Genomic DNA, 25,602 nt, shown 5'->3' on the forward strand with positions numbered 1-25,602 from the left:
AAATAAATGGTACAATTTGTTACATAATTTCTCCTGAGTATGCCAATATGTGGTTGAAAACTACTTTTGAGCCACAGTGCAAAGCTCAGAAGAGAAAACGCGCCATATTGGAATTCATATTTTGCTAGAAATTTTTTGCGTTTTTATTGGCACGATTTTCTGGCACATAACTTTTGTTAGCGTTTTCTATTCTGATTTTTGGGAGGCAGAATAATCAAAAACCAGCAACTCAGGATTTTTTTTTTCATTTTAGTGTCGTTCTCCGTTTGGTAAAAATGATTAGACAACTTTATTCTTCGGGTCAGTATGATTACAGTGATACCACATTTATATAATTTTTTTTACATTTTTTTTTGCTTTTACACAATAAAAACATTTTTTTAGAAAAATTAATTGTTTTTGCATCCACATGAATCACGCACCTCAGCTCACTTGCGTTTTTCCTTGCGTTTCATCGGTCTGTGGGTGGTACACAGACGTGCGTAACTGTTTTATTTTAAGCAGTTTGCACAGTTCTTTTGTAACTTTGGACATAAAAGGAGTCCCCTAATTTGTAAGAATCTCCTTAGGTAGCCAAATGCGACAGAACATGGCAAACAGCTCCCGGGCAATAAGTTTAGCGGAGGTGTGGCAAAGTGGAATGGCCTCCAGGTAATGGGTAGCATAGTCTACGACCACAAGTATGTGTTGATGGCCACGAGCTGACTTTACAGTGGGCCCCACCAGATCCATCGCAATCCGTTCAAATGGTACCTCTATAATAGGCACAGGAACCAGTGGACTACGGAAGCTTGCAGTGGGTGTGGTCAGCTGACATTCTGGGCAAGACTCACAAAACCTCTGTACCTCGGCGTATATCCCGGGCCAAAAGAACTGCTGCAAGATACGATACGTTCTTGAGTCTATTTAACCCTTAGGTGCCCACCCAGCATGTGTGTGTGAGCCATCTCGAGCACCGCCCAATGATAGGACTGGGGCACTGTAATGCACACGCCCGGACTGACTGGCGTATGCGTGTTTAGTGGTTCCACTGTGCCATGAACCGGAGAGTGTTTGGAGGGGTGTAACTAAGTATCTGCCCGATCCGACCAAGGTCGCACGACGGCATACGACGCCAGTGCACTAGGGAGGAACCGAGCAGAGGGACCAAGGTCTACTCCAGGTCAGACTCCGGACACGACTGTTGACCCACACCGGGGAATACAGGAACAGGCAGACTAGAGCGCAGGCTGGGTAGGGTCCAGTACAGACTGGGAGACAAATTCAGAGCCGCAGATGCGGTAAACAAACAGAGTAAAGCGAAACCGCAGGTGCGGTAGTCAAGGCCGAGCAGAGCAGAACCGCAGACGCGGTAGACAAGGCAGAGCAGAGCAGAACCGCAGACGCGGTAGACAAGGCTGAGCAGAGCAAAACCGCAGACGCGGTAGACAAGGCTGAGCAGAGCAAAACCGCATACGCAGTAGACAAAGCTGAGCAAAGTGAAACCGCAGACGCGGTGAACAGGACTGAGCAAAGCGAAACCGCAGACGCGGTGGACAGGACTGAGCAAAGCGAAACCGCAGACACGGTGGACAGAGTTAAGCAAAGCGAAACCGCAGACGCGGTGGACAGGGCTGAGCAAAGCGAAACCGCAGACGCGGTGGACAGGGCTGAGCAAAGCGAAACCGCAGACGCGGTGGACAGGGCAGAGCAAAGCGAAACTGCAGACGCGGTGGACAGGGCAGAGCAAAGCGAAACCGCAGACTCGGTGGACAGGGCTGAGCAAAGCGAAACCGCAGACGCGGTGGACAGGGCTGAGCAAAGCGAAACCGCAGACGCGGTGGACAGGGCTGAGCAAAGCGAAACCGCAGACGCGGTGGACAGGGCTGAGCAAAGCGAAACCGCAGACGCGGTGGACAGGGCTGAGCAAAGCGAAACCGCAGACGCGGCGGACAGGGCTGAGCAAAGCGAAACCGCAGACGCGGCGGACAGGGCTGAGCAAAGCGAAACCGCAGACGTGGCGGACAGGGCTGAGCAAAGCGAAACCGCAGACGCGGTGGACAGGGCTGAGCAAAGCGAAACCGCAGATGCGGTGGACAGGGCTGAGCAAAGCGAAACCGCAGACGCGGTGGACAGGGCTGAGCAAAGCAAAACCGCAGACGCGGTGGACAGGGCTGAGCAAAACGACACCGCAGACGCGGTGGACAGGGCTGAGCAAGCAAGAACCGCCGAAGCGGCAAGCAAGGCAGAGTGGAGGGGACTGGGCTCAGTTCACACGGAACAGACAGGAAGGGAAAGGCAGAACCAGATACCCACAGGGTACTTGCAGAGAAGTAGCGAGTGGACCACAAACTCACAAACGGAAGTACAGTGACAACGAGCAGGAGTTAGGTACGAGTTCAGACTCTGTAGAAAAAGGGAAGGTACGGACATAGAGAAAAACAAAACAGGCTAGGAGAGTATTCAGACAAGAACAGACACAGCAGCAAGATACAGGAGCGAGTCTAGGTATGCGGCCCCTCCTCCAGGCAGGAGCGTGTTCACACAGGCCTGGAAATACAGCCTCCAGGATAGGCAGAAGACAACAGGCTAGAAGATATTACAGACAGGACACAGTTCAGACACGGGAACTGATAGCGAAGGCAGGAAACATAAACTGGACCTGGCATATCAGTGACCAGAAGCCAACTGACAGAACACAATGCTCAGGCATGGGTTAATTGGAGCAGCTGGTTTAAATACCAGGTGACAGACAGCAATAGGCTGAGGACGCACAAGGGGTGTGCCTGCAGCAGGTACAAAAAACAGGAAGCGATCGGGCGCCGCCCTTAAGCAGCAGAAGCAGAGGCAAACAGACAGCATGGAGGGAAGCCAGACTAGCAGACTGGACTGGAGATCAAGTGCGCGCTCTTGCACAGTGGGAGAAGGACCACTATGCAAGGACACCGCCAGGTATGTTACAGGCACTACCAGGTGTTCCACTATTTCATCTCAGATTTTGTCAACACGGAATAACAATTCCTGGGTGACCGCCATATGAGGAAAAACCACCTCCACGCCAGGCTGCTGTGCCACCCCATTTATTATTATCACCCGTTCTCGTGCCCGGGGTAGAGTGGGATCCTGGAGCTGACCTGTCCCAAAAGTACCAGGGGACACTTCCAGCTCTGGGACTAATGTGGTCTCATCGACCTCTCCTGCCAACACCTCTAGGGGAAACCTATCGGGTTTACACTCTGTCCCTAGGTTGGCAACCCCTACGGCAGGTATCTCTGACTCGGGATCTTCAGGTTCCGCACCCGGACACATATTCTGGGAGGGTTAATCTTACTCTCCCAAACCAAAACAGGGGTAGATCTCTTCCCAGCACAGTCCCGTAAGGTAGAGTCTTTACCACTTGTTTAACCTCTCCACCCGGAGTGGAAAAGGTAACTTCTGCCATCAGATATTTGCGGAGTTCGCCATGTATGCATACGACTTTACCCCCAGTGAATTCTAACTCAGAGATCAATGACCCATGGAAGAGGGTCACTAGGCTACCTGAGTCCAAGAGAGCCTTTGCTCGATGTCCATTTACATGCATCTGGCACAGATGGGGTTCACTTGTTGGACCGATGTGATCGGCGGTGTAGACGGTCCGAAAATACATAGACACCCGGTGAGTAAACCTGCAGTCCATGGATTCAGCAGTCATGGGTCTGTTGGCAGCCACAGGTCCTGGCCCTTGGCATCACCAGCACCTAATAGCGGTGGCACCGCCAGTCCTCGAGACCTATTTAGGGGAAACTGGTCTTCTGCCTCCCTCAGTATGGGCTTGGTTCTGACTGTCCCCAGCAGGGGATGTGACCCCCTTCCAGGCTCCTGGGCTTACAGGGGCTGGCATGCTACCCGCAGTGGGGCAAGGTCCCGTACAAAGTCCTGGGTGGATGTATACCGCTTGATCAAGCTAACCACCTGGTCTAGGTTACCCAGGTCCCCTTGCCCCACCCAACGCTGTATGACTGTTGGCAGAATTCGCACCAGCTGGTCAACCACTACCGTTTCTACCACTTGGGCTGGGCTCAAGGTTTCAGGCTGGAGACACTTTTTGACTAACTGTAACAAGTCATATGCCTGAGACCTAGCGGGTCGGGACTCTGCAAAGCACCACTGGTACATACATTGTGCCCGCACATAAATGTTAACCCCCAGTCAGCCAAGGATCTCACCTTTTAGCATCCTCTTGAGTGAGGTCAAAATACGCCTTCTGGACATCTCCCATCAAGAACAGGGCCACCACCTCAGCCCACTGAGCAATTGGCAAGCTCTCTCGCTCCACTGTGCGTTCAAACACCATGAGGAAAGCTTCCATGTCGTCCTCAGGACTCATCTTCTTCAGTGCTGACCTGACTTTGTCCCGGGCCTCAGAACGAATTGGGGTTGGTGTTAGGGGTGTCTCTCTCAGGGCCGCAATGTGTTGTAAAATCAGTTAGTTAGTTTTCTGCTGCTGTTGATACAGTAGCTGCTGCTGATTGTACTGCTGTTGCAGCTGCTGTTAATGCTGCTGGGTGAGTACCAACTGCTTTAGTAACCCCTTCATGTTGTCAGCCGGCCAGAGCTGTAGCTTTGCAGGCTTGATCACGGACATGCAGCTTTTGGGTATGCCTCAATTCACCCTGCCCGAATTCTCCCCCATATTGTAGTGCGGCGGTGTTCACACAGTGTGATTTAACAGGCAGTGACCCAAGAATGTCCAACTTAAAGTTTTTATTGTCCAAAAACTCACACAGTGAAGGCAGCTTTATCCTCCAGATTGCAGCTGGGTTGTCCAAAATAGTCGGTACAAACAAAACACCATTGCCATGGGTGACTGCACTGTATCACTCTGGAGTGCGTCAGAAGCTTTGCCTACTTGGGGCTCTGTGTTCACGTCACACAGGCCTGTATAGCACAGAGCCTCCTGCTCTGCAGCTTGCAAACCAAAGAATGACACACCCAAACCTTTGCTGCAGGTTTCTAAATGAAAACTGTGGACATGAGCCACATGCACAATCCGGCTGGAGAGAGCGACCCACCCCATTTCCATCCTGTAGATCACTCCAAAAATAAAAGCCAATGTTGTGTTTTCTTAATCCGCCTAAGTCAAATAGCTTGACCACGTTCAACTTACTTTTATTTTGCACTGCAACCACAACTGTGCCTATGATTGCAATGCACTCAAGCAGGTTCAATATACCTCTATGTGCATCCTGGGGGATACATACTGTCCCTCGTATATGATCCCCCTCATTGCCTCACAATATGTTCAGTACTTTGAAGGTTTTTTTAACCATTTTAGGTTTCCTAAGACATGAAGTGGCTAAAAGAAGTGACCAGTTCATTATATGGGCGGCTTCTGTTTGGAAGCCGCTTACTAGTTTATTTAAAAATAATGCATAAATAAATAAACAAAACTATTGGCTAAAAGATGTCTGGAAAGACAGCAAAAAGAGAACAAAAAAAAAAATTAATTCAGAATAAAATGACGACTATGTTTCCTGAAGCGTCTTCTGTTTGAAAAACACTATATGCAAATTTCCTATTCAGAGAAAAAGAGGACTTGAACTCTATAGCGCCACCTATTGGAAGCAGCAATCCTACAAGTCACAATCGACCATTTAAGGAGTCATGCAATATGACTTAGGATAAAAGCCAAATCAGAATCTCAATTTGCAGACAGTGTTTCGGGCTGTTGGCCCTCATCAGTGCAAAGTATGAGTTCTGATTTGGCTAGGTGAGAGGCTCTGGACTGAGGTCTAAGGGGTAATGTTTCTCCTTGTGGAGAGTGACATACCGTCTCTGGCATGTCATGGTAAGGAGGCTTATTCGTCATGCAATGTTTCTCTGGGTAGTTTAAAATGCAAATTGTCTCTTCAGAGAAAAACTCTATGCATTCCCAGATGTCTAAAAGAAGTCATGTGCACATAACCTGACAGTGCCCATACCCTTCAGATACTAGTTAAGACCCGCATACACATTAGACTAAATTTGGCCAAACCCACCGATATCAAAAGGTTCAGCTGACAGTCCAATGAATATGGGTGGCTCTGACTGATGATTGTCAGGGGAGATAAGATTCCAGCATGTGCAATTTCGGACTGTAAATCCTTTTGTTCTCTAAGTGATATGCTGCTGCCAGAGATGTCTAATATGGGGGCTTTAGTCAATTTCTTGTTCAGGTGACAAACATTCAGACAGCTGTATTTTTAGTCCAGAACACTGACCTTATAATGTTTTATATAAAGTCTGATAAATTAAAGATTACAACATCTACATGACTACATCACAAGAACCACCATCAGTGCAGCAAAACATCACCTTCAATACACTACCGTCAATACAGTAATACATCACCAGAACCACTGTCAGTAAAGCAATACATCACCAGAATCTCCATCAGTGTACTTGACGCGCCCCCTGGGCCATATTCTTTAGGGGAATATCCGGAGCCGGATCAGATGGGGGTTGTAGTCTTCCGAGTGGCTGTGACCCGGTCCGTGCCCAGGGTGTCAAACTGAGTTGTATGTGGCAGTCCTACAGATGTTATTAAGTTCTTAATGTCGACTACGCCACCCGTTGTATTGCGGTCACTATGGCCGCCGCTGCAGCAGGGTCCGCTGAGGCTGATGGTGTAGGTGCAGCTTTTGGTGGTATAACCCCCAACGGGTGGGGTATAGCCTCAGGGGATCAGGTGCAGAGGATGGGAGTTGTGGTGATGCAGTGTAGACGGCAATCAGAGACAGAGTCGGGTTATGCAGTTTAGGTTGTTTTACTCACTGCTGATGTTCTGGTCACTCCAGCTTCGAGTGACCTCCCGAGCCGTGCTGCGTCCACCAGGTTCTGGATCCAGCCAACTCCCAAATAAGTCCGGAGCGTGACCCTGAGCTCTCCTTCAGTCCTTTCTCTGGCCGTCCCCACTATTGATCCACCCAGGTCCAGCTCCCTCGGGCCTTCTGTTGGGACACCCTTGGCCTTGGGTTCCCTGACCCTCCTCGTGGTATGCCTTCGTGGTGGATGTGGTGGGTGACCGTGGCAAACGCTGCCCACGGTCTCCGGTCTCTGGCTGGGGAATGTTTTTACCCCCACCAGCTTGGGTTCCGGTACCCTGATGCCGACTCTTCACCCGGGGATTTAGTTTGGGGTCTTAGAGTCCTTTTCTTCTGTGCCTCTGAGTCTCTCTCTCTCTCCTCTCTCACTCTGGGTCTCTCTTCTCCTCTGCTCCTGACTTTCTCTCTGCAACTGACCCTGTTCTTAGTTGGTGCCCACCTTATATACACCCTCTATGTGTGAGCTCAGGCGACCAGCACCCAATGAGCTCCTATCTTTACTCAGGCTGCTCCACCTATCTGCCCCTACACTACTTGGGATGTACCACCCCCCCTCCCACTCCAGCCAGGAACAGACTCGGTCGTACCTGCACATTTCTAAGTGGGAGTACCGTCGGCCTGCTCCTCGGAAATGGGATGTGTGTAGTGCATGCAGCCTACCGAGCTCAGATCCACACTCCATCCTTACCCGGGAGTGGAATATCACACCTCTGGGTTGAGGTGCAATACCCCTGTAGCAGCCGAATCCTCAGGGTGCTACATTCCCCCCTGGTAAATCACAGCACGTCCTCGGGCTGTAAGACATAAACACCAAAACCTACAAAATTTTTATAAACATATAAAACATATAAAACATTATATAAATAACATATCTTAGCAGATAAAACTTTCTCGTCGTCTCAGGCTCCTCCTCCGGTCACTGTGCAACGTGTGACCGGGTAAAGTGCGACAGTCTCTTAGAAAAACTGGTTTTCCTATAAAACCGGTAGGGGGCGCTTTAGGACGCGCAACTATTTATAAGGGATATGGCCGCTCTCAGTCCTCGGCCAGTTAAGGAGGGGAAGGGAATGGCTGCTCACAGTCCTCAGCCTGTGGGATTAAGGGTAAACGGGTAAACAGTTCACTCAGCTGGTCCCAACGGGGACTATATTTAGCAACAGTTACAGTTTCAGTTTATGGTGCCCCGACGGGCAACTATATACAGCTTCTGCTTCGCTGTCCTTAGCGACGGCGTCCTCCTGCTCTTGCTTTTTGGTTACCTTTGGCTTCAGACCCGTCCGGGCACGTATGCTGGGCGAACAGATCTTCTCCCAGATGCGGCTCTCTTGGTCTTATGGGCGCGGTGGTGTTAGCGCCCGGGTTGCCCGGGCCTTGCGGCCAGGCCTGGGGCACCTGGAAGGTGAAGGGCACCGTTAGGACGGCGGCACCCTGGGCTACCTGGCCCTGCGACCAGGCCGGGGGCTCCGCGGAGGTAGGGGGCGCTGTTGGTATTGCGGCGCCCGGGGGTACTAGGCCTTGCGACCAGGCTGGTGGTACTTCCTGCTTGGTCACGCTCGGGGTCGAGGCGTGTGACGTCACAGGGGTCGCGGCTCCCGTTTGAGGCCTAGTCTGCGGCGGTGACGTTGCAGCGACGGGCACGGCAGGATAGACTTCGGGCTCTGCGACGGGGAGCTGGGGCAGGTACGCGGTTTCCCGGTTTGGGGTATAGACGTCCCCTTTACCTGCCTCCACTCGTTCGGCTCCCTTCTCGGCGCCGTCTCCGGCCTTCAATCCTCCCGCGCCATCCTCAGAGGCGGTCTGTTTCCTCGTCTCGGGTGGCGTGCTCCGCTGACAGGTCTCGGTCTGCTGGGCCATCTCACGGCTCCACTCCGCCAACGTCTCTCGCTGCACCCGGGCCATCCTCCTTGCGAGGCCCTCCAGAGCGGTCTGTGCACACTCCCGGTCTTGGGGGAGCTGTGCTAGGACCTCCACTAGTCCTAGTGGGGTCGTTGTTTCCAGCAGGCTCCTGACCAACGGGTCGGTGCTGCTCTGCTCTCCTACTGTTGTCTCCAGCAGGCTCCTGGCCAGCGGGCCGGTGCTGCTCTGCTCTCCCTCCTCTGTTTCTAGCAGGCTCCTGGCCAACGGGCCGGTGCTGCTCTGCTTTCTCGCCATCTCCGGGTAAGCTCCTCCGATATTCTTCTCCAGGCTTCTTGCCTCCGGGTGCGCTCGCTCCAGACTGCTCCAAGCGACACCCATCTTTGTTCTCTCCTTTCGTCTCCTCCCCCTTCGAGGGCGGTCCCGGGACCACTGGGTGATTGTCAGCTCCAGGGGCTGTTCTTTCACGCTGACAGACACCTCTAGCATCACAGTCTCTGTTGGTGGGGGCGGTTTCCACTTTTGGCGCCATTTTCGGTCCTGGCCCACGATGGGAGGTGGCCTCTCGCCACCCTTTAGCACGCCCATAATGGCGTCCGCTCTTCCAAGGCGGGAAACCTTTGGAAATGGCGGGAATCGCTTCCCAGTGGCGGGAAACTCTGCAGATGGCGGGAAAAAGCTGTTAATGGCGGACAACCGGCGGGAATCGACTGGTGATGGGGTCCGATGGCGGGGACCCTCCGGAACCGGCAGGAGACTTCTTTTTGAGGTAAACTCGCACTTTTCTTCAGGCACGCAGTACCCGGTTGTTGCGGGCACGTAATCCTGCCGACTACGCCAAAGTTGACTCGCCCCCTGGGCCATATTCTTTAGGGGAATATCCGGAGCCGGATCAGATGGGGGTTGTAGTCTTCCGAGTGGCTGTGACCCGGTCCGTGCCCAGGGTGTCAAACTGAGTTGTATGTGGCAGTCCTACAGATGTTATTAAGTTCTTAATGTCGACTACGCCACCCGTTGTATTGCGGTCACTATGGCCGCCGCTGCAGCAGGGTCCGCTGAGGCTGATGGTGTAGGTGCAGCTTTTGGTGGTATAACCCCCAACGGGTGGGGTATAGCCTCAGGGGATCAGGTGCAGAGGATGGGAGTTGTGGTGATGCAGTGTAGACGGCAATCAGAGACAGAGTCGGGTTATGCAGTTTAGGTTGTTTTACTCACTGCTGATGTTCTGGTCACTCCAGCTTCGAGTGACCTCCCGAGCCGTGCTGCGTCCACCAGGTTCTGGATCCAGCCAACTCCCAAATAAGTCCGGAGCGTGACCCTGAGCTCTCCTTCAGTCCTTTCTCTGGCCGTCCCCACTATTGATCCACCCAGGTCCAGCTCCCTCGGGCCTTCTGTTGGGACACCCTTGGCCTTGGGTTCCCTGACCCTCCTCGTGGTATGCCTTCGTGGTGGATGTGGTGGGTGACCGTGGCAAACGCTGCCCACGGTCTCCGGTCTCTGGCTGGGGAATGTTTTTACCCCCACCAGCTTGGGTTCCGGTACCCTGATGCCGACTCTTCACCCGGGGATTTAGTTTGGGGTCTTAGAGTCCTTTTCTTCTGTGCCTCTGAGTCTCTCTCTCTCTCCTCTCTCACTCTGGGTCTCTCTTCTCCTCTGCTCCTGACTTTCTCTCTGCAACTGACCCTGTTCTTAGTTGGTGCCCACCTTATATACACCCTCTATGTGTGAGCTCAGGCGACCAGCACCCAATGAGCTCCTATCTTTACTCAGGCTGCTCCCCCTATCTGCCCCTACACTACTTGGGATGTACCACCCCCCCTCCCACTCCAGCCAGGAACAGACTCGGTCGTACCTGCACATTTCTAAGTGGGAGTACCGTCGGCCTGCTCCTCGGAAATGGGATGTGTGTAGTGCATGCAGCCTACCGAGCTCAGATCCACACTCCATCCTTACCCGGGAGTGGAATATCACACCTCTGGGTTGAGGTGCAATACCCCTGTAGCAGCCGAATCCTCAGGGTGCTACATACTAATACATCACCAGAAGCACCGTCAATGCAGTAATGCATCACCAGAACTTCCATCAGTTCACGAATAGATTGCCCAGCTTAGTACATCAATCAATTGTACTGTCAGGTCAGATCCATATACAATTGTATTGCATTAACCTACAACTCCCAGTATGGTCTGAACAATGGTAAAGAGATACTTGAAGCTGTTGTTACCAGCCATCACCAAACTGCTGTCCATACAGGAACCACAGTACTGCTTGGTCCTAGGCAGGAGCTTTATTAAACATTTAAAAAGTAACTTAACTTTTGGAAGATATCGTATATGTGTTAGGTCATTAATTCTCAGCAGATTGGTGTGTGTGCAGTTAGCTCAGTGTGAAGAAGACACATCATGAGATGGGACCTGAGACCCCCACAATTGCTCAAAAGACCTCTTAGAAATGCACAGCTCAGGAGACAGGACTATGACTTTCTACTCACTGGATCCACTCTGCTCTGTGTGCATGCTCTCCTGTCTCCTGAGCTGCAGTCTTCTAGGAGGTCTTTGTTTAGCAACTGGTGGGGGCCTCAGAACTGGTGGATGCACTGATCTGCTCAGAATGGGCATAAAACATAAAAATATCCCAAAAGTTTAGATACTCTTTAAAGTGCATATATCAAGTTTTAAAGTTATTGCCTATGCACAGGAGAGGGAATAACTTTCCGATCACTGGGGGTCCAAGCGTCGTGGTTCTCACTGATCCTGAAGACTGGTGATCTGAAGAGCCCCAGTTGAATGGAGCAGAGGCATCCGCACTACTGCTCCATTCATTCTAATGGGAACGCCAAAGATCAGCAGAGCGTTGTGCTCAGTAATCTCCGGCACTCACATTAATAATGAATGGAGTGATAGCTCGGATGATCGACCTCTGCTCCAGTTGTCGGAAACACTGGGGGTCTGACCACCCGCAGAGGGGATAACTTTCCAAATTAAAACAACCCCTCTAAGAAGCATTAAAGGGGTGGTCGGTCTAAAACTACAAATCTGCAGTCACTCTTTGTGACTGCAGACTTGTGAATCCTCATATCACGCACTGTGCGCTGTGAGGATCCTCTGGTGACAGCGTCAGGAACAGTGGTCATGTGACAGCAAGTCACATGACAATTGTTCCCAACTCTGACACCAGAGAATCCTCACAGCTAGCAGTGGGCGATGTGAGGATTCAGCAGTCTGCAATAACTTAAGAGTGACTGCAAATTTGTAGTTTTAGACCAGGCAACCCCTTTAACACTGCAGCCAATAGTGGGAAACTGATTAGCAATCTATCTAAACAGGTTGTCAATCACCCAATGCACGAGCATAACATTCATTCATTGGGTGAAATTAATTTTAAGCTTACTAAAAGGGAATCTGTCACCCCAAAATGACAATTAGACTGCATCAAGATTTATATAGTGGACCCTACTAAAATAATACCAGGCATATACAGTTTTGCGTAATATTTGCTGAAAAAGCAACATTTAATATGCAAATGATGACACTTCTGTGCACCCTTGGTGTGTCCTAAACCTTGGTACACCGTTATAACCTACCATTTGAAAATAAAAGGGAACCTGTTTTCCCCATATAAAGTATGACCAGCACCTATAAGCCCCCTGTTACAGCTTTATATATGTCCCCAATCCCCTATGCAAGGCACAGACGGCACAGTCCGATTCGATGGGCGTCTCTGGCCTTGATCCAACACCTCCTCTCTTCTTACAATCGTTGTCCTACTTCCCTGCCTCATGTGAATGACGCGTCCTACATCATCATCACAGTGTCCCCCAATTGCGTTCCTGCACAGGCGCACTTCTCTCTGCTGTGCTGTGGGCACAGCGAAGTACAGTAGTGTGCATGAGTCAGGAAAGGCAAAAGAGCGCTGATGACATGTATGTAAAGCCAGCACATGCCTACCAAACTTTGCTCTGCCCTCGGCAGGGCACAGAGAAGTGCGCTTGCGCAGGAGCGCTATGGAGGAGACAGTGATGATGACATAGGATGCGTCATCCACATGAAGCAGGGAAGGAGGACAGCGATCATAAGGAGGGAGGAGGTGTTGGATCAAGACCAGAGACAGCCATCTGACTGGATCGTCTGTGGGTATAATAAAATCTTTTTTTTGTTAGTTAGGAGAGTGGGGACATACAGACAACATATCAGAATGCTGTAACAGAGGGCTTATATGTGCTGGCCATACTTTATATGGGGAAAACCTGGTGACAGATTTTCTTTAAAGCCAGTCCCTTGTCTTGATTGATAGCGATCCGTTTGTAAGTGAGCACAGACTAACATCATCTCACCTGTCTGCGCTTGCGCACCCACACTGGAGGAGCACAGCAGCACTCTCCAAGTGTCAGTGCGGGTGTGCACACAATGTGGCTGTGTGGCTCGTTCTGACTCCTGGATCCTGTCTGTCTGCAACTGCCACTCTGTGCACCTGGAATTAGCGAGTGGCTTCAGTGAGGAGGGGGGCAAGGTGTTGTGATGTGCTGTCTGCTCACATCAATGCTCTTCCTCCTCATTGAATCCGCAGTCAAAAGCAGGCAGCAACCAGGCATTAGAACGCGCCTACAGTCTCATTATGTGCGCGTTCACACTGACACTTGGAGCGGTACTGTGCTCTTCTAGTGTCAGGGCACAAACTCAGAAATTAAAAGTTATTTTACACAGCACTTACTCTTACCAAAGGACTACAATTATAATAAGGGAATGGCTTTAATATGCAGATAGGAGGGCGTAACAGTGCACCAAGGCATAGGCCTCACCAAGGGTGCACAAAAGCCCCTCATTTGCCTATAAAAAAATAAAATATTAAGCTAAGTTAAAACTGTATATGCCTGGGCTATGTCCCCTATATAAATGAGCATACAGATTAATTTAGAAACTCTGGGGAGGGACAGAAGAGCACACAAAATAGTGCAATACCGTCTGGCAAGTGATAGGTAATATCGATAGTAGCATTCACAGAAGGGTGTTGTGTTCAGACACAACACCTATTAATGCATGAAAAACCTTTGCTGCTGCCCCGTGGCTGGAGGAAAGGGTTCTGTCCGAGGGATATGATAAAAATGGAGGCTGGCACGTTTAGGCGGGCTGCGCTGCGGGAATGAAGAGCCTTGGGATTCCAGAATGGTTTTTATTAATACCTAGGTGTAAAGATCTGAGGTTGTGGGCTGTAAGTAATCACCTAGGCAGGGTAACGATGCAACAATATTTTATTGATCACAGCCATGGTAATAAAGCAATTCCCGGTAAATGGCCAAAATACAGTTCTCTCAGTCCCCAAATTCCCAATCTGGGTTCAGTAGTTCCACTGGCTTTGTATAAGGCCATACTCACTGTCTCCCAACTTTTGGTTGGCCCACAGATTTCGTATCTCCAGCCAGTATAGTCTGTAGCCACAGTCCATGATCCTCTAGACAGCAGATAAAGCGATGAAAGCACAGGTATCCAGTAGCAGCAGTCCTTTTAAGAAAGTTTAAATCCAAACGACATAATCCATAATGATAACATGTTTATCAATCCTTCCAAGTCCATGGTCTCCATCCTCTTCCTTCAATTCTTCCACACAACTCTCACTAAAACATGTCTGTCCTTTTTAGTCCCCTCCCAGGTCAGAAGTGATCCCCCTCCCCCTTAAGAATTTACTATTAGCTAAAAATAATGAAGAATATTCTAGAAGCCTTCACCTGAGACTGCATGTAAGACCCCCTGTGGTGACGGCTCCACTGTGTCTACAATCTACACACATAATAAGATTATTGGCTGTTGGAACAATGGTTAGATACTCCTGAGCTACAGATATCCTGAGATACAGATTAGTGGAATGCTGGACATTTTACAAGTGAATCTAGTGCACATACTGAAAAGTTAGCAGAACTATATAAAACATAACAAGTAAATCACTAATAAAACACAATAATAATATTGACAAAAATGGTGGTCCGTTGCTGACAAAGTATCATAGTCTTTAGTAAGTGGGCAGCTCCTCACACTAGGTACGTATGTACTGTATGTACCTAGGTTTTAATAAAAAACATTTTGGAATCCCAAGGCTCTACATACCCGCCGAGTAGCCCACCTAAACATGCCAGCCTCCATTTTTGCCAGATGCAGATTAATTGGCATTTTTGGGGAGAAAGACTCACTAAATTAGAATATCATCAAAAAGTTAATTTATTTCAGTTCTTCAATACAAAAAGGGAAACTCATATATTATATAGAGTCATTACAATCAGAGTGATCTATTTCAAGTGTTTATTTCTGTTAATGTTGATGATTATAGCTTACAGTCAATGAAAACACAAAAGTCATTCTCTCAGTAAATTAGAATAATTAATAGTGATGAGCGAGCATGCTCGCCACTGCTCGGTACTCACCCGAGCATCTCAGTACTCGAGATGCTCGGAGCTCGCCGAGTACTTTCGAGATGCTCGGGTGGGAGCTCGGGTCCCCGTCCTGCATGTCTGGCGCTATTTAGAGCACCAATCATGGAGGGATTGTCTGCCACTCACTGTAATGCCACAGCCATGGTGGTTGTGGCATTACAGTGATTGCCCAAATCGATGGGAACAGTGCTCACAGTGAAACATGAAAAGCCGGCAATTCATCAGCGGCATACACCGGTACCGACAATTTAGAACAGAAAGAATAGAGCATCACACATAGATTAGATAGATAGAAACACGTGATATAATAAGTACAGTGACAGTGTTGGTTACTGTACTTGTCATTTAGTGTTAAAATAAAGGATTTATTAAAAAAAAATTGGCGTGGTGTTCCCCGTAATTTTAGTCTCTAGCGGAGGTTAAGCAGACGGCTGGGGCAGATGTTTGAAGCCTGGGAAGGGGGTAATACCCACGGAGCTTCCCAGGCTACTAATATCAACCCCCAGCTGAATACCTAGCCTTTACTAGCTATTAAAATGGGGGACCCAAAAAAAATGACGTGGGATCCCCCCTATTTTAATAGCTAGCAAAGGCTAGGGAGACAGCTGGGGGCTGATATTAATAGCCCAGGAAGGGTGCCATGAATAATGGCCCCCTCCCAGGTTAGAAACACCAGCCGTCAGCTGCCCCAGAAAATGGCGCATCCATAGGATGTGCCAATTCTGGCACTTAGCCTCGCTCTTCCCACTGCTCTGTAGCGGTGGCAGTGGGGTAATAGGGTTGGGGTTGATGTCAGCTTATAATGCCAGCTGACATCAAGCCTGGGTTAGTAATGGAGAGGCGTCTATAAGACACCCCCATTACTAACCCCATAGTCAAAGTTAAAAAAAACACAAACACCCAGAATAAAGTCCTTTAATTGAAATAAAGACACATTCCTTTAATGTTCTAAATTAAACCCTACTTACCGTATCGCCCATTCCAGCTGAAGCCAACGATCTCCTGCAATAAAAGTAAAATAATAAACCAACCTCATCCTTACCTTTCCATGGTTCCCAGGACAGCTTCAGCTCTGCTACATTGACATGACAGGCTGGAGCGCAGCAGAACGCTGCCATCCAGATTGCCATGCCGCAGACACTGAGAAACTACTCTGTGACGGCATCCAGATGAGCCAAGTTCATGTCCAATGAACTCAGCTCACCTCATGCACATCACTGACAGCGTGGGAGAATTCTCCTGCGCTCACCGCTTGAGCAGGAGAATTCTCCCACACTGGGATGGCATTGAGATGAAAGGCTGGATCGCAGCAGAGCACTACCATCCAGCTTGTCATCCTTCAGAACACTGCAGAGCGCAAGCATGGGGGGCGCCCTGGGGGGCGCCTCGCACCAACCTTCCAAAGGCCAGTCTCACAACCAGCATCCCCTCCTGAGTCTTCTCCAGAGTCTATGCAAATAGACCAAGTTAAGATGGTCAAATCTTGTCAGGAGGCCCGCCACGCCGGGGGGAGTTGCTTCTACTGTGGCAGTGTAGAGCATCTAATCCGCTTCTGTCCGGTGAGACCTGGAAACTCCAGTGTCCACTCGCAGAGGTCATCCTAGGCAAAAGTTCTTTGTCTTCGCCCTTGACTCTGTCCGTTTTGGTTACCAGTGATAAGACCCGCTTCTTAGAGACTGCCCATCTGGATTCCGGAGCCGCTGGGAACCTCATTCAACTGCCCGTTGTGGAGCGATATCAGATTCCTAACATATGTCTGGCTGATCCTTTAGCGGTTTCCTCTGTGGATGGAAAGCTTCTCTCTGAGACCATCTTGTTTGTCACTAAGCCTGTGACTCTTCAGGTGGGAATGCTACATTCGGAGAGGATCTCCTTCTACGTGCTGTCCGGTCTCTCTCATCCCCTCTTGCTTGGCCTGCCTTGGTTACAGAGACATGAGCCCGTCCTGAATTGGATCTCGGATGAGGTGCTCCTTTGGGGTCAGGAATTTCATAAGTCCTGTCTGGTTCCGGTTCGTCCTGCTCGACCTACGTCTACTCCAGCTATCCTACCTGGCCTGCGGCCACCCTACTGGTCATGTGCGGACGTCTTTGATAAAAAAGAGACAGAGACACTACCACCTCCCAGGCTGTATGATTGCCCCATCGACCTAATACCTGGTGCTTCACCTCCTCGAGGGCGAATCTACCCCTTGTCGCTGGCTGAGACCCGTGCTATGTCTGAGTACATAGAAGAAAATCTTGCTAGGGGATTTATCCAGAAATCCACCTCTCCAGCTGGAGCAGGATTCTTTTTCGGCATAAAGAAAGACGGCTCTCTTAGTCCATGTATTGACTATAGGGGCCTAAACCAGATTACCATCAAAAATAAGTACCCCCTGCCTCTCATCTCGCAGCTGTTTCACCACCTAAAAGGTGCGAAGATCTTCATTAAGCTCGATCTTCGTGGGGCGTACAGTCTGGTTCGGATTCGCCAGGGAGACAAGTGGAAGACGGCATTCAACATTCGGGATGGTCACTACGAGTACCGCATGATGCCCTTCGGTCTCTGTAATGCTCCAGCCGTCGTCTTCCAGGAGTTAGTGAACGACATCTTCCGAGATCTCCTGTATGCCTGCGTGGTGGTGTACCTGGACAATATCTTGGTGTTCTCGCCTGATCTTCTCTCTCATCGGAGGTGCTGCTGAGGCTCCGGAAGAATCGCCTGTATGAGAAATGCCTCTTTGAGCAGACCTCCCTGTAACATACCTGGCGGCGTCCTTGTATAGTGGTCCATCTCCCACAGTGCAAGAGCGCGCACTTGATTTCCAGTCCAGACTGCCACTCTGGCTTCTTTCCATACTGTCTGCTTTGCTCTGCTCTGGCTGCTTAGGGCGACGCCCGTTGATCTTCCTGTTTCTTGTAGCTGCTGCAGACACACCCCTAATGCGTCCTCAGCCTATTGCTGTAGGTCACCTGGTATTTAAACCAGCTCCTCCTTGGAATTCAGACCTGAGCATCTTGTTCTGTCAGTTGACTTCTTGTCACTGATGTGCCAGGTCCTGTCTATGTTTCCTGCCTTACGGTATCAGTTCCCGTGTCTGAACTGTGTCCTGTCTGTGCACTCTAGCCAGCTGTCTGTCTGCCTTCCTGGAGGCTGTATTTCCAGGCCTGTCTGAACACGCTCCTAGCCTGTTCATCCCGCCCTCTGGGGGCCGCATACTCAGACTCGCTCCTGTATTTGTTGCAGTACAGTTCCTGTCTGAACTGTCTCCTAACCTGCTTCCTGTTTCTCTCTATGTCCGTACCTTCCCTTTCTCCTGCATTGTCAGAACCAGCACTTGGCTTTACCTTGGCTCATTCCTGTATTTTGTTGCAGTATCAGTTCCTGTCTGAACTGTCTCCTAACCAGTTTCCTGTTTTTCTCTATGTCCGTACCTTCCCTTTTTCTGCAGAGTCTGAACCTGCTCCTAACTCCTACTCGTTGTCGCTGTACTTCCGTTTGTGAGTTTAGAGTCCACTCGCTACTTCATTGCAAGTATCTTGTGTGTATCTGGTTCTGCCTTTCCCTTCCTGTCTGTTCCGTGTGAACAGAGCCCTGTCCCCTCTGCTCTGCCTTGCTCACCGCTCCGGCGGTTCTTGCCTGCTCTGCCTTGCTCACCGCTCCGGTGGTTCTAGCCTGCTCTGCCTTGCTCGCCGCTCGAGAGGTTTCTGCCTGCTCTACCTTGCTCACCGCTCCGGCCGTTCTTGCCTGCTCTGCCTTGCTCACCACTCCGGCGGTTCTTGCCTGCTCTGCCTTGCTCACCGCTCTGGCGGTCTCGCTCTGCTCTGACCCTTTGCTCACTGCTCTGGCAGTCTCGCTCTGCTCTGACCCTTTGCTCACTGCTCCGGCAGTCTCGCTCTGCTCTGACCCTTTGCTCACTGCTCCGGCAGTCTCGCTCTGCTCTGACCCTTTGCTCACTGCTCCGGCAGTCTCACTCTGCTCTGACCCTTTGCTCACTGCTCCGGCAGTCTCGCTCTGCTCTGACCCTTTGCTCACTGCTCCGGCAGTCTCGCTCTGCTCTGACCCTTTGCTCACTGCTCCGGCAGTCTTGCTCTGCTCTGACCCTTTGCTCACCGCTCCAGGCGGCCTCGTCCTGCTCTACTCTCGCTCACCGCTCCAGGCGGTCTCGTCTTGCTCTGCTCTTGTTCGCCGCTGCGGGCGGCCTCACTCTGCTGTGTTTGTCCACCGCATCTGCGGTTCTGTTCCTGAGTCCCAGTCTGTACTGTGTCCTATCCACTCTGTGCTCCAACCTGTCGTACCTGCCAGTACCTCCCTGCCTGCATACCAGTCGTGCTTGCCAGCATCCACCCGTCTGCATACCAGCCGTGTCTGCCTATACCCACCAGTCTGTGTGCCAGCCTAACCTGCCTGTTCCTGTATTCCCCGGTGTGGGTCAACAGCCGTGTCCGGGGTCTGACCTGGAGTAGCACCGGGTCCCTCTGCTCGGTTCCTCCTTGGTGCACGGGCGTTGTATGCCGTCGTGTGACCTTGATCGGATCGGGTGGATACTTAGTTACGCCCCTCCAGGCATTCACTCTCCGGTACGGTCCAGTGGAATCACTACATATACACGCACACGCCTGTCAGTCCGGGCGCGTGCATTACACTCCCTACCATTTTAGGGTATATCATCTCTGAGACCGGACTGCGGATGGATCCCGAGAAGGTGTCTGCCGTCTTAAAGTGGCCCCGACCTGAGGTTTCTGGGATTCGCTATCTATTACAGCCTCTTCATTCCTCATTTCTCCTCCCGGACTGCTCCCATCTCTGCTCTCACCCATAAAGGGGCAAATCCCAGGGAATGGACTTCCGAGGCGGAAAGTGCCTTTGTCTCTCTTAAGCAAGCCTTCTCCTCCGCTCCAGTACTACATCATCCAGATTGCAATAAACAGTTCTTCCTGGAGGTTGATGCCTTTTCCTCCGGGGCTGGAGCAGTGCTCACCCAGAAATCCTTGTCCGGGCGAATGGTGACCTGCGGCTTCTCCTCCAAACTCTTTTCTCCGTCCTAGCACAATTACTCCATAGTAGATCGAGAACCGCTGGCCATCAAATTAGCGCTGGAGGAGTGGCGCTACTTGCTTCAGGGGGCTCTGCACTCGGTGGTCATCTACACTGACCATAAAAACCTCACTTACTTGCAGACCGCCCAAAGACTAAATGGCCAGATGGTCTTTGTTCTTTGTTCGTTTCAGCTTCACTCTCTATTACCGCCTGGCAGACAAGAATATTAAAGCTGACGCTCTATCCCGCTCTTTCCTGTCTACCGACGAAGAAGAGGAGCCTCTACACATTATTGACCCCTCCAGAATAATTACTGTTGCTCCACTTGACCTGTCTCATCTACCTCCTGGTAAGACCTTTGTAGCGGCTCAGGATCAGAAGAGGGTCTTACTCTGGGGTCATTCATCCAAACTGGGTGGTCATGCCGGCCAGAGGAAGACGCTTCTGCTCATTGCTCGACATTATTGGTGGCCCACCCTGTGCAAGGATGTTGCGGATTTTGTCGCAGCTTGTTCCTCCTGTGCCTGAAACAAGATACCTAAGCACCTTCCAGCTGGTCATCTTCTTCCTCTCCCCGTGCCTTCTGCTCCTTGGCAACACATTGCTATGGACTTCATCACTGATCTTCCGGTATCTGCCGGTTCTACCGTCATATGGGTGGCTGCTGACCACTTCACCAAGATGGCTCACTTCATTCCTTTGCCTGGTCTTCCGTCCGCACCTGTGCCAGCTAAGGACTTCATCCGTCACATCTTTCGTCTCTACGGCTTAACCTTCCACATTGTCTCGGACAGAGGAGTTCAGTTCAGTTCTCGCTTCTGGAGAGCCACGTGCAAGCTGTTGGATGTCACTTTGGACTTTGCTGATAAGAATCTTCTGGATCCGCCTCTATTTCGTCTGGGAGACAAGGTCTGGCTTTCCTCCAAATATGTCCGTCTCAAGATACCATCATACAAGTTGGGCCCGGGGTTCATCGGTCCTTTCGAGATTCTGAACCGAATAAATCCAGTGGCGTACAAGCTGAAACTCCCTGCCTCCTTACGGATTCTCAATTCCTTTCATGTGTCTTTCATCAAGCCTGTTGGCCTTAATCCTTTCTCTGACGATCCAGGTACCACTCCAGCTCCAGTCTCCGCTGAGGACGTCTTTGAGGTAGAGAACATTTTGGCCATCAAGAGGGTAAGAGGAAAGATTTTCTTTCTTGTGGATTGGAAGGGGTTTGGTCCTGAGGAGAGGTCTTGGGAGCCCAGAGAGAACATTCATGCTCCTCGTCTTCTAGAAAAATTTCTTGCGGGCCTAAAGAAGAGGGGGCATAAAGGGGGGGTACTGTAGCGTCGGCATCTCTGCCTCCTGCCGGGCAGAGACGCCGATCCCCTCACTGCCGCGGTCCCGGTCCAGCATCCTCCGACTCCCCTGCTGCATCTGATCGGGGTGCGCGCACCACGTGCAGAGTCCTCGGCCAATGGCCGGAGGACTGCCCTTATATAAGGCACCTCCTCCAAAATGGAGGTGCCTGTGCAAGGTTGTTGTTTGTGTGCTAACACTCTCTCCAGCCCTCAGGTTCCAGTGCCCGCCAGCCTGTCTATCAGCCGTGCCCGCCTGCCTGTCTAGCAGCCGTGCCCGCCAGCCTGTCTATCAGCTGTGTCCACCTGCCTATCTATCAGCCGTGCCCGCCTGTCTGTCTATCTGCCGTGCCCACCTGCTTGTCTACCCGCATCACCTGCCTGTCTACCAGCTGTGCTCATCTGCTGTGCCTGTCAGCTTCGGCCATCTGTCCCATGGGAGTCGCCTGCTCTCACACAAGGTCGGTTCCAAAGTGGCACCTGGTTCACCTTCCCTGTCCCTCCTTGGTTCACGGAGTCGACAAAGCCGCCGTGTGGCCAGGGTCGGTCCGGGTAGGCACTTAGTTACGCCCCTCTGGTCCCTCCTTGTATCACAGCACATAGGTTCCACCACCCGGATGCATAACACAAAGGCTTCCTAAGCGTTTAAAAAGGTCCCTTAGTCTGCTTCAATAGGCTCCACAATCATGGGGAAGACTGCTGACTTGACAGATGTCCAGAAGGCAGTCATTGACACACTCCACAAAGAGGGTAAGCCACAAAAGGTCATTGCTAAAGGACCTGGCTGTTCACAGAGTGCTGTATCCAAGCATATTAATGAAAAGTTGATTGGAAGGAAAAAGTGTGATAGAAAAAAGTGCACAGGCAACCAGGATAAACACAGCCTTGAAAAGATTGTTACGAAAAGGCTATTTAATATTTTGGGGGAGGTTCACAAGGAGTGGACTGCTGCTGGAGTCATTGCTTCAAGAACCACCACACACAGACGTATCCAGGATATGAGCTACAAGTGTCGCATTCCTTGTGTCAAGCCATTCATGACCAATAGACAATGCCAGAAGCGTCTTACCTGGGTCAAGGAGAAAAAGACCTGGACTGAGGCTCAGTGGTCCAAGGTGTTGTTTTCAGATGAAAGTAAATTTTGCATTTAATTTGGAAATCAAGGTCCCAGAGTCTGGAGGAAGAGTGGAGAGGCACACAATCCAAGCTGCTTGAGGTGTAGTGTGAAGTTTCCACAATCAGTGATGGTTTGGGGAGCCATGTCATCTGCTGGTGTAGGTCCACTGTGTTTTATCAAGACCAAAGTCAGAGCTGTCATCTAAAAGGACATTTTAGAGCACTTCATGCTTCCCTCTGCCGACAAGCTTTTTGGAGATGGAAATTTCATTCTCCAGCAGGACGTGGCACATGTCCACTCTGCTAAAACTACCAATACCTGGTTTAAAAACAACAGTATCACTGTGCTTGATTGGCCAGCAAACTCACCAGACCTTAACCCCATAGAAAATCTATGGGGTATTGTCAAGAGGAAGATGAGAGACACCAGACCCAACAATGCAGATGAGCTGAAGCCTGCTATCAAAGCAACCTGGGCTTCCATAACACCTCAGCAGTGCCACAGGCTGATCGCCTCCATGAAGCACCACATTGATGCAGTAATTGATGCAAAAGGAGCCCCAACCAAGTATTGAGGGCATTTACTGAGCATATGTTTCAGTAGGCCAACATTTCGAATTTTAAAAACATTTTTCAAGCTGTTGTTATAACGTATTCTCATTTACTGAGATAATGACTTTTGTGCTTTCATTGGCTGTAAGCCATAATCATCAACATTAACAGAAATAAAGACTTGAAATAGATCACTCTGTTTGTAATGGCTCTATATAATAATATATGAGTTTCACTTTTTGTATTGAAGAACTGAAATAAATTAACTTTTTGATGATATTCTAATTTAGTGAGATGCACCTGTATATATAATTTATTGGGTAACTTTTATGCTGAGGCTACATAGTGACTTTTTCCCTACTTGTACACACAGGGAGAGACCTTTCGCTTAGGACAGTAGTGCGTTCAGTCAACGGCGACTTTTAAACAATGTTTTTCTCTGAAATACAAGAGCGTTTCAGAGTTACACACATTTGGCTGAAATCATGAAGCCAGTGCCTGACACATGCTGCCCGTGGATCGAGGAGTATGTATCAGCTGTCAGGTTCCTCTTAAATTTTTGTCAAGGATGAGGTCAACAAGACCATTCTTTTACTCTGGTTTTACGTGAAAGGTGCATTCTATGAAGATTGTCCAGTTAAAGCCATGTTCACACTATCAGTATTTGGTCAGTATTTGACATCAGTATTTGTAAGCCAAAACCAGGAATGGGTGATAAATGAAGAAGGGGTGATGTGTTTCTATTATACTTTTCCTCTGTTCCACTCTTGGTTTTGGCTTACAAATACTGATGTCAAATAATGACCAAATACTGACTGTGAGAGCGTGACCTAAAACACACTCACTGATTGGTGGGGATCTGTGCGCTGGGACCGGCACCAATCAGCAGAATGGAGAATTTTAATCAACAAGGCACTTTTATCCTCATTACCAAAAAGGAGCGGCAGGTCAGATGCATGTATGCCACACCATTCATTCTCCATGAGGCTGTGTTAAAAAGCCGGAGTGGCGGTTGAGCATGCGTACTGCAGCTCCATTCTAACAGGTATCAAAATTTCCCCATTTTGCCGATCGGTGTGGGTCCCAGCGGTCAGACACTCACTGATCTACAAGTTATCACTTACCCCATGGATAGGTGATAACTTGTGTTCAGTGGACAGCCCCTTTTAACTTACACTTTTGTAAAAAGTAGTTATTGCTAGTGTAAAACAGAGTGTTGTAACCTCTTGCAAAAAAACAATAATTTTATCCTTATTCCATTGCTCTGCCAGATATTCATGAAGCATAAAAGTGGACGACACAATAATATGAATTAAACACTGCAGTATGTCATAGTAATGACTGGTAATAACCAGCACTCATCTGTCAGAGTATACATGTGATTCCTACAGTATTTAGTCTGGTAATGGATTTCCATGAATTGTGGTCACCATAGCATGAGAGAAGGTGAGCTGTGATGTGATGTGTGGACCCCCCACTTTCATTAAAGACATTTGTGTACATTTTAAAGAGAATAGCTTTTCATCATCTGAGAACATAGCTTCCTGCTGTGGTTTCGTTTCTGCAGCAACGCTTCCTGTGGTTTTGGTGGAAAGCGGTAGTATGGCTTTTAAGGATGCTAAGGGTTGATAGGGGCTGGGTGGTTCAGTTTTCACTAGTCCCACCATCTCTTCAGAAATGACAAACATTGCAAAGAGCATATGAGAGGATGCCAGGGAAAATGAAATTTCTGGAGGTTCCTACTGGCAGATTGGTAAGTGCTTCTTACTGCTGACAAGTCTAACCTGATAAGGTTATTACTAACTAACGAGATATCTGTTGATTTGGCCTCGGCTGTTGTTTCTTCACAAGATGCTCGGCTCTTGTTAATGAATGCATGCCTTCACCGAGCTGGAATACATTATTTTACAAGAAGTGGGTTAAAGTGTAGCAGTTTGTAGCCAGTTAGATATTTCTAATAAATAATCCGGGCTGCTCAGTGTTTATACTGCTCAGTACGGTCAGCTTATCTTCCAGTAAATATTACCGCTTAGTATAACTAGGCTGAAGTACAGCTGAGCACCACAGAGGCCGCAATATGTCCGTGCACAGCTTTCTTATTTTTTTTTGCTATGTAATCAATCTATGAAGTATATAATCCCATAAGAGCCATGAGTTTTAAGTCCGGTCGTACATATTTATTAGCTGTTGCCGGATATTCCTCCTGCCAACCCCCCCATACATACGCACACTTGTTTGGACAAGCGTGCGTGATTTTTCAATGGGGGCTGAGCAGTAAGTCATTGCTGGACACCTATGGCAGAGGTTTATGTCTTGTGAGAACTAAAGGATCATCTGTTTTCGCTGATTAAGGATGAATAAAAAACTGATGGCTATCCAATAAACATTAGATGGTCATTGAAACCTATTGACTACAGTCTCATGCATATGGCCATCTTTAGTTTTAAGGAAGTACAGTCTTCTGTGTTCA

General features: G+C 49.6%; 1 protein-coding gene across 3 annotated transcripts in view; it reads left to right on the forward strand.

Annotated features, from left to right (window-relative positions):
* RGS14 (regulator of G protein signaling 14) overlaps positions 1 to 25,602 on the forward strand; it is a 311,115-nt gene that overhangs the window by 84,177 nt on the left and 201,336 nt on the right. The window contains exon 1 of one of the 3 annotated variants that reach the window (XM_073651172.1): positions 24,743 to 24,885. The exons of the other annotated variants lie outside the window; for them this stretch is intronic. Coding sequence (XP_073507273.1) covers positions 24,841 to 24,885 — 45 coding nt within the window. The 5' untranslated portion in view covers positions 24,743 to 24,840. Of the gene's footprint in view, positions 1 to 24,742; positions 24,886 to 25,602 lie in introns of those variants that run through there. 3 annotated transcript variants of the gene reach the window in all.

Source organism: Phyllobates terribilis, unplaced genomic scaffold (assembly GCF_046119375.1).
Source record: "Phyllobates terribilis strain yellow unplaced genomic scaffold, ASM4611937v1 Scaffold_11__3_contigs__length_659146591, whole genome shotgun sequence".
NCBI lineage: Eukaryota > Metazoa > Chordata > Amphibia > Anura > Dendrobatidae > Phyllobates > Phyllobates terribilis.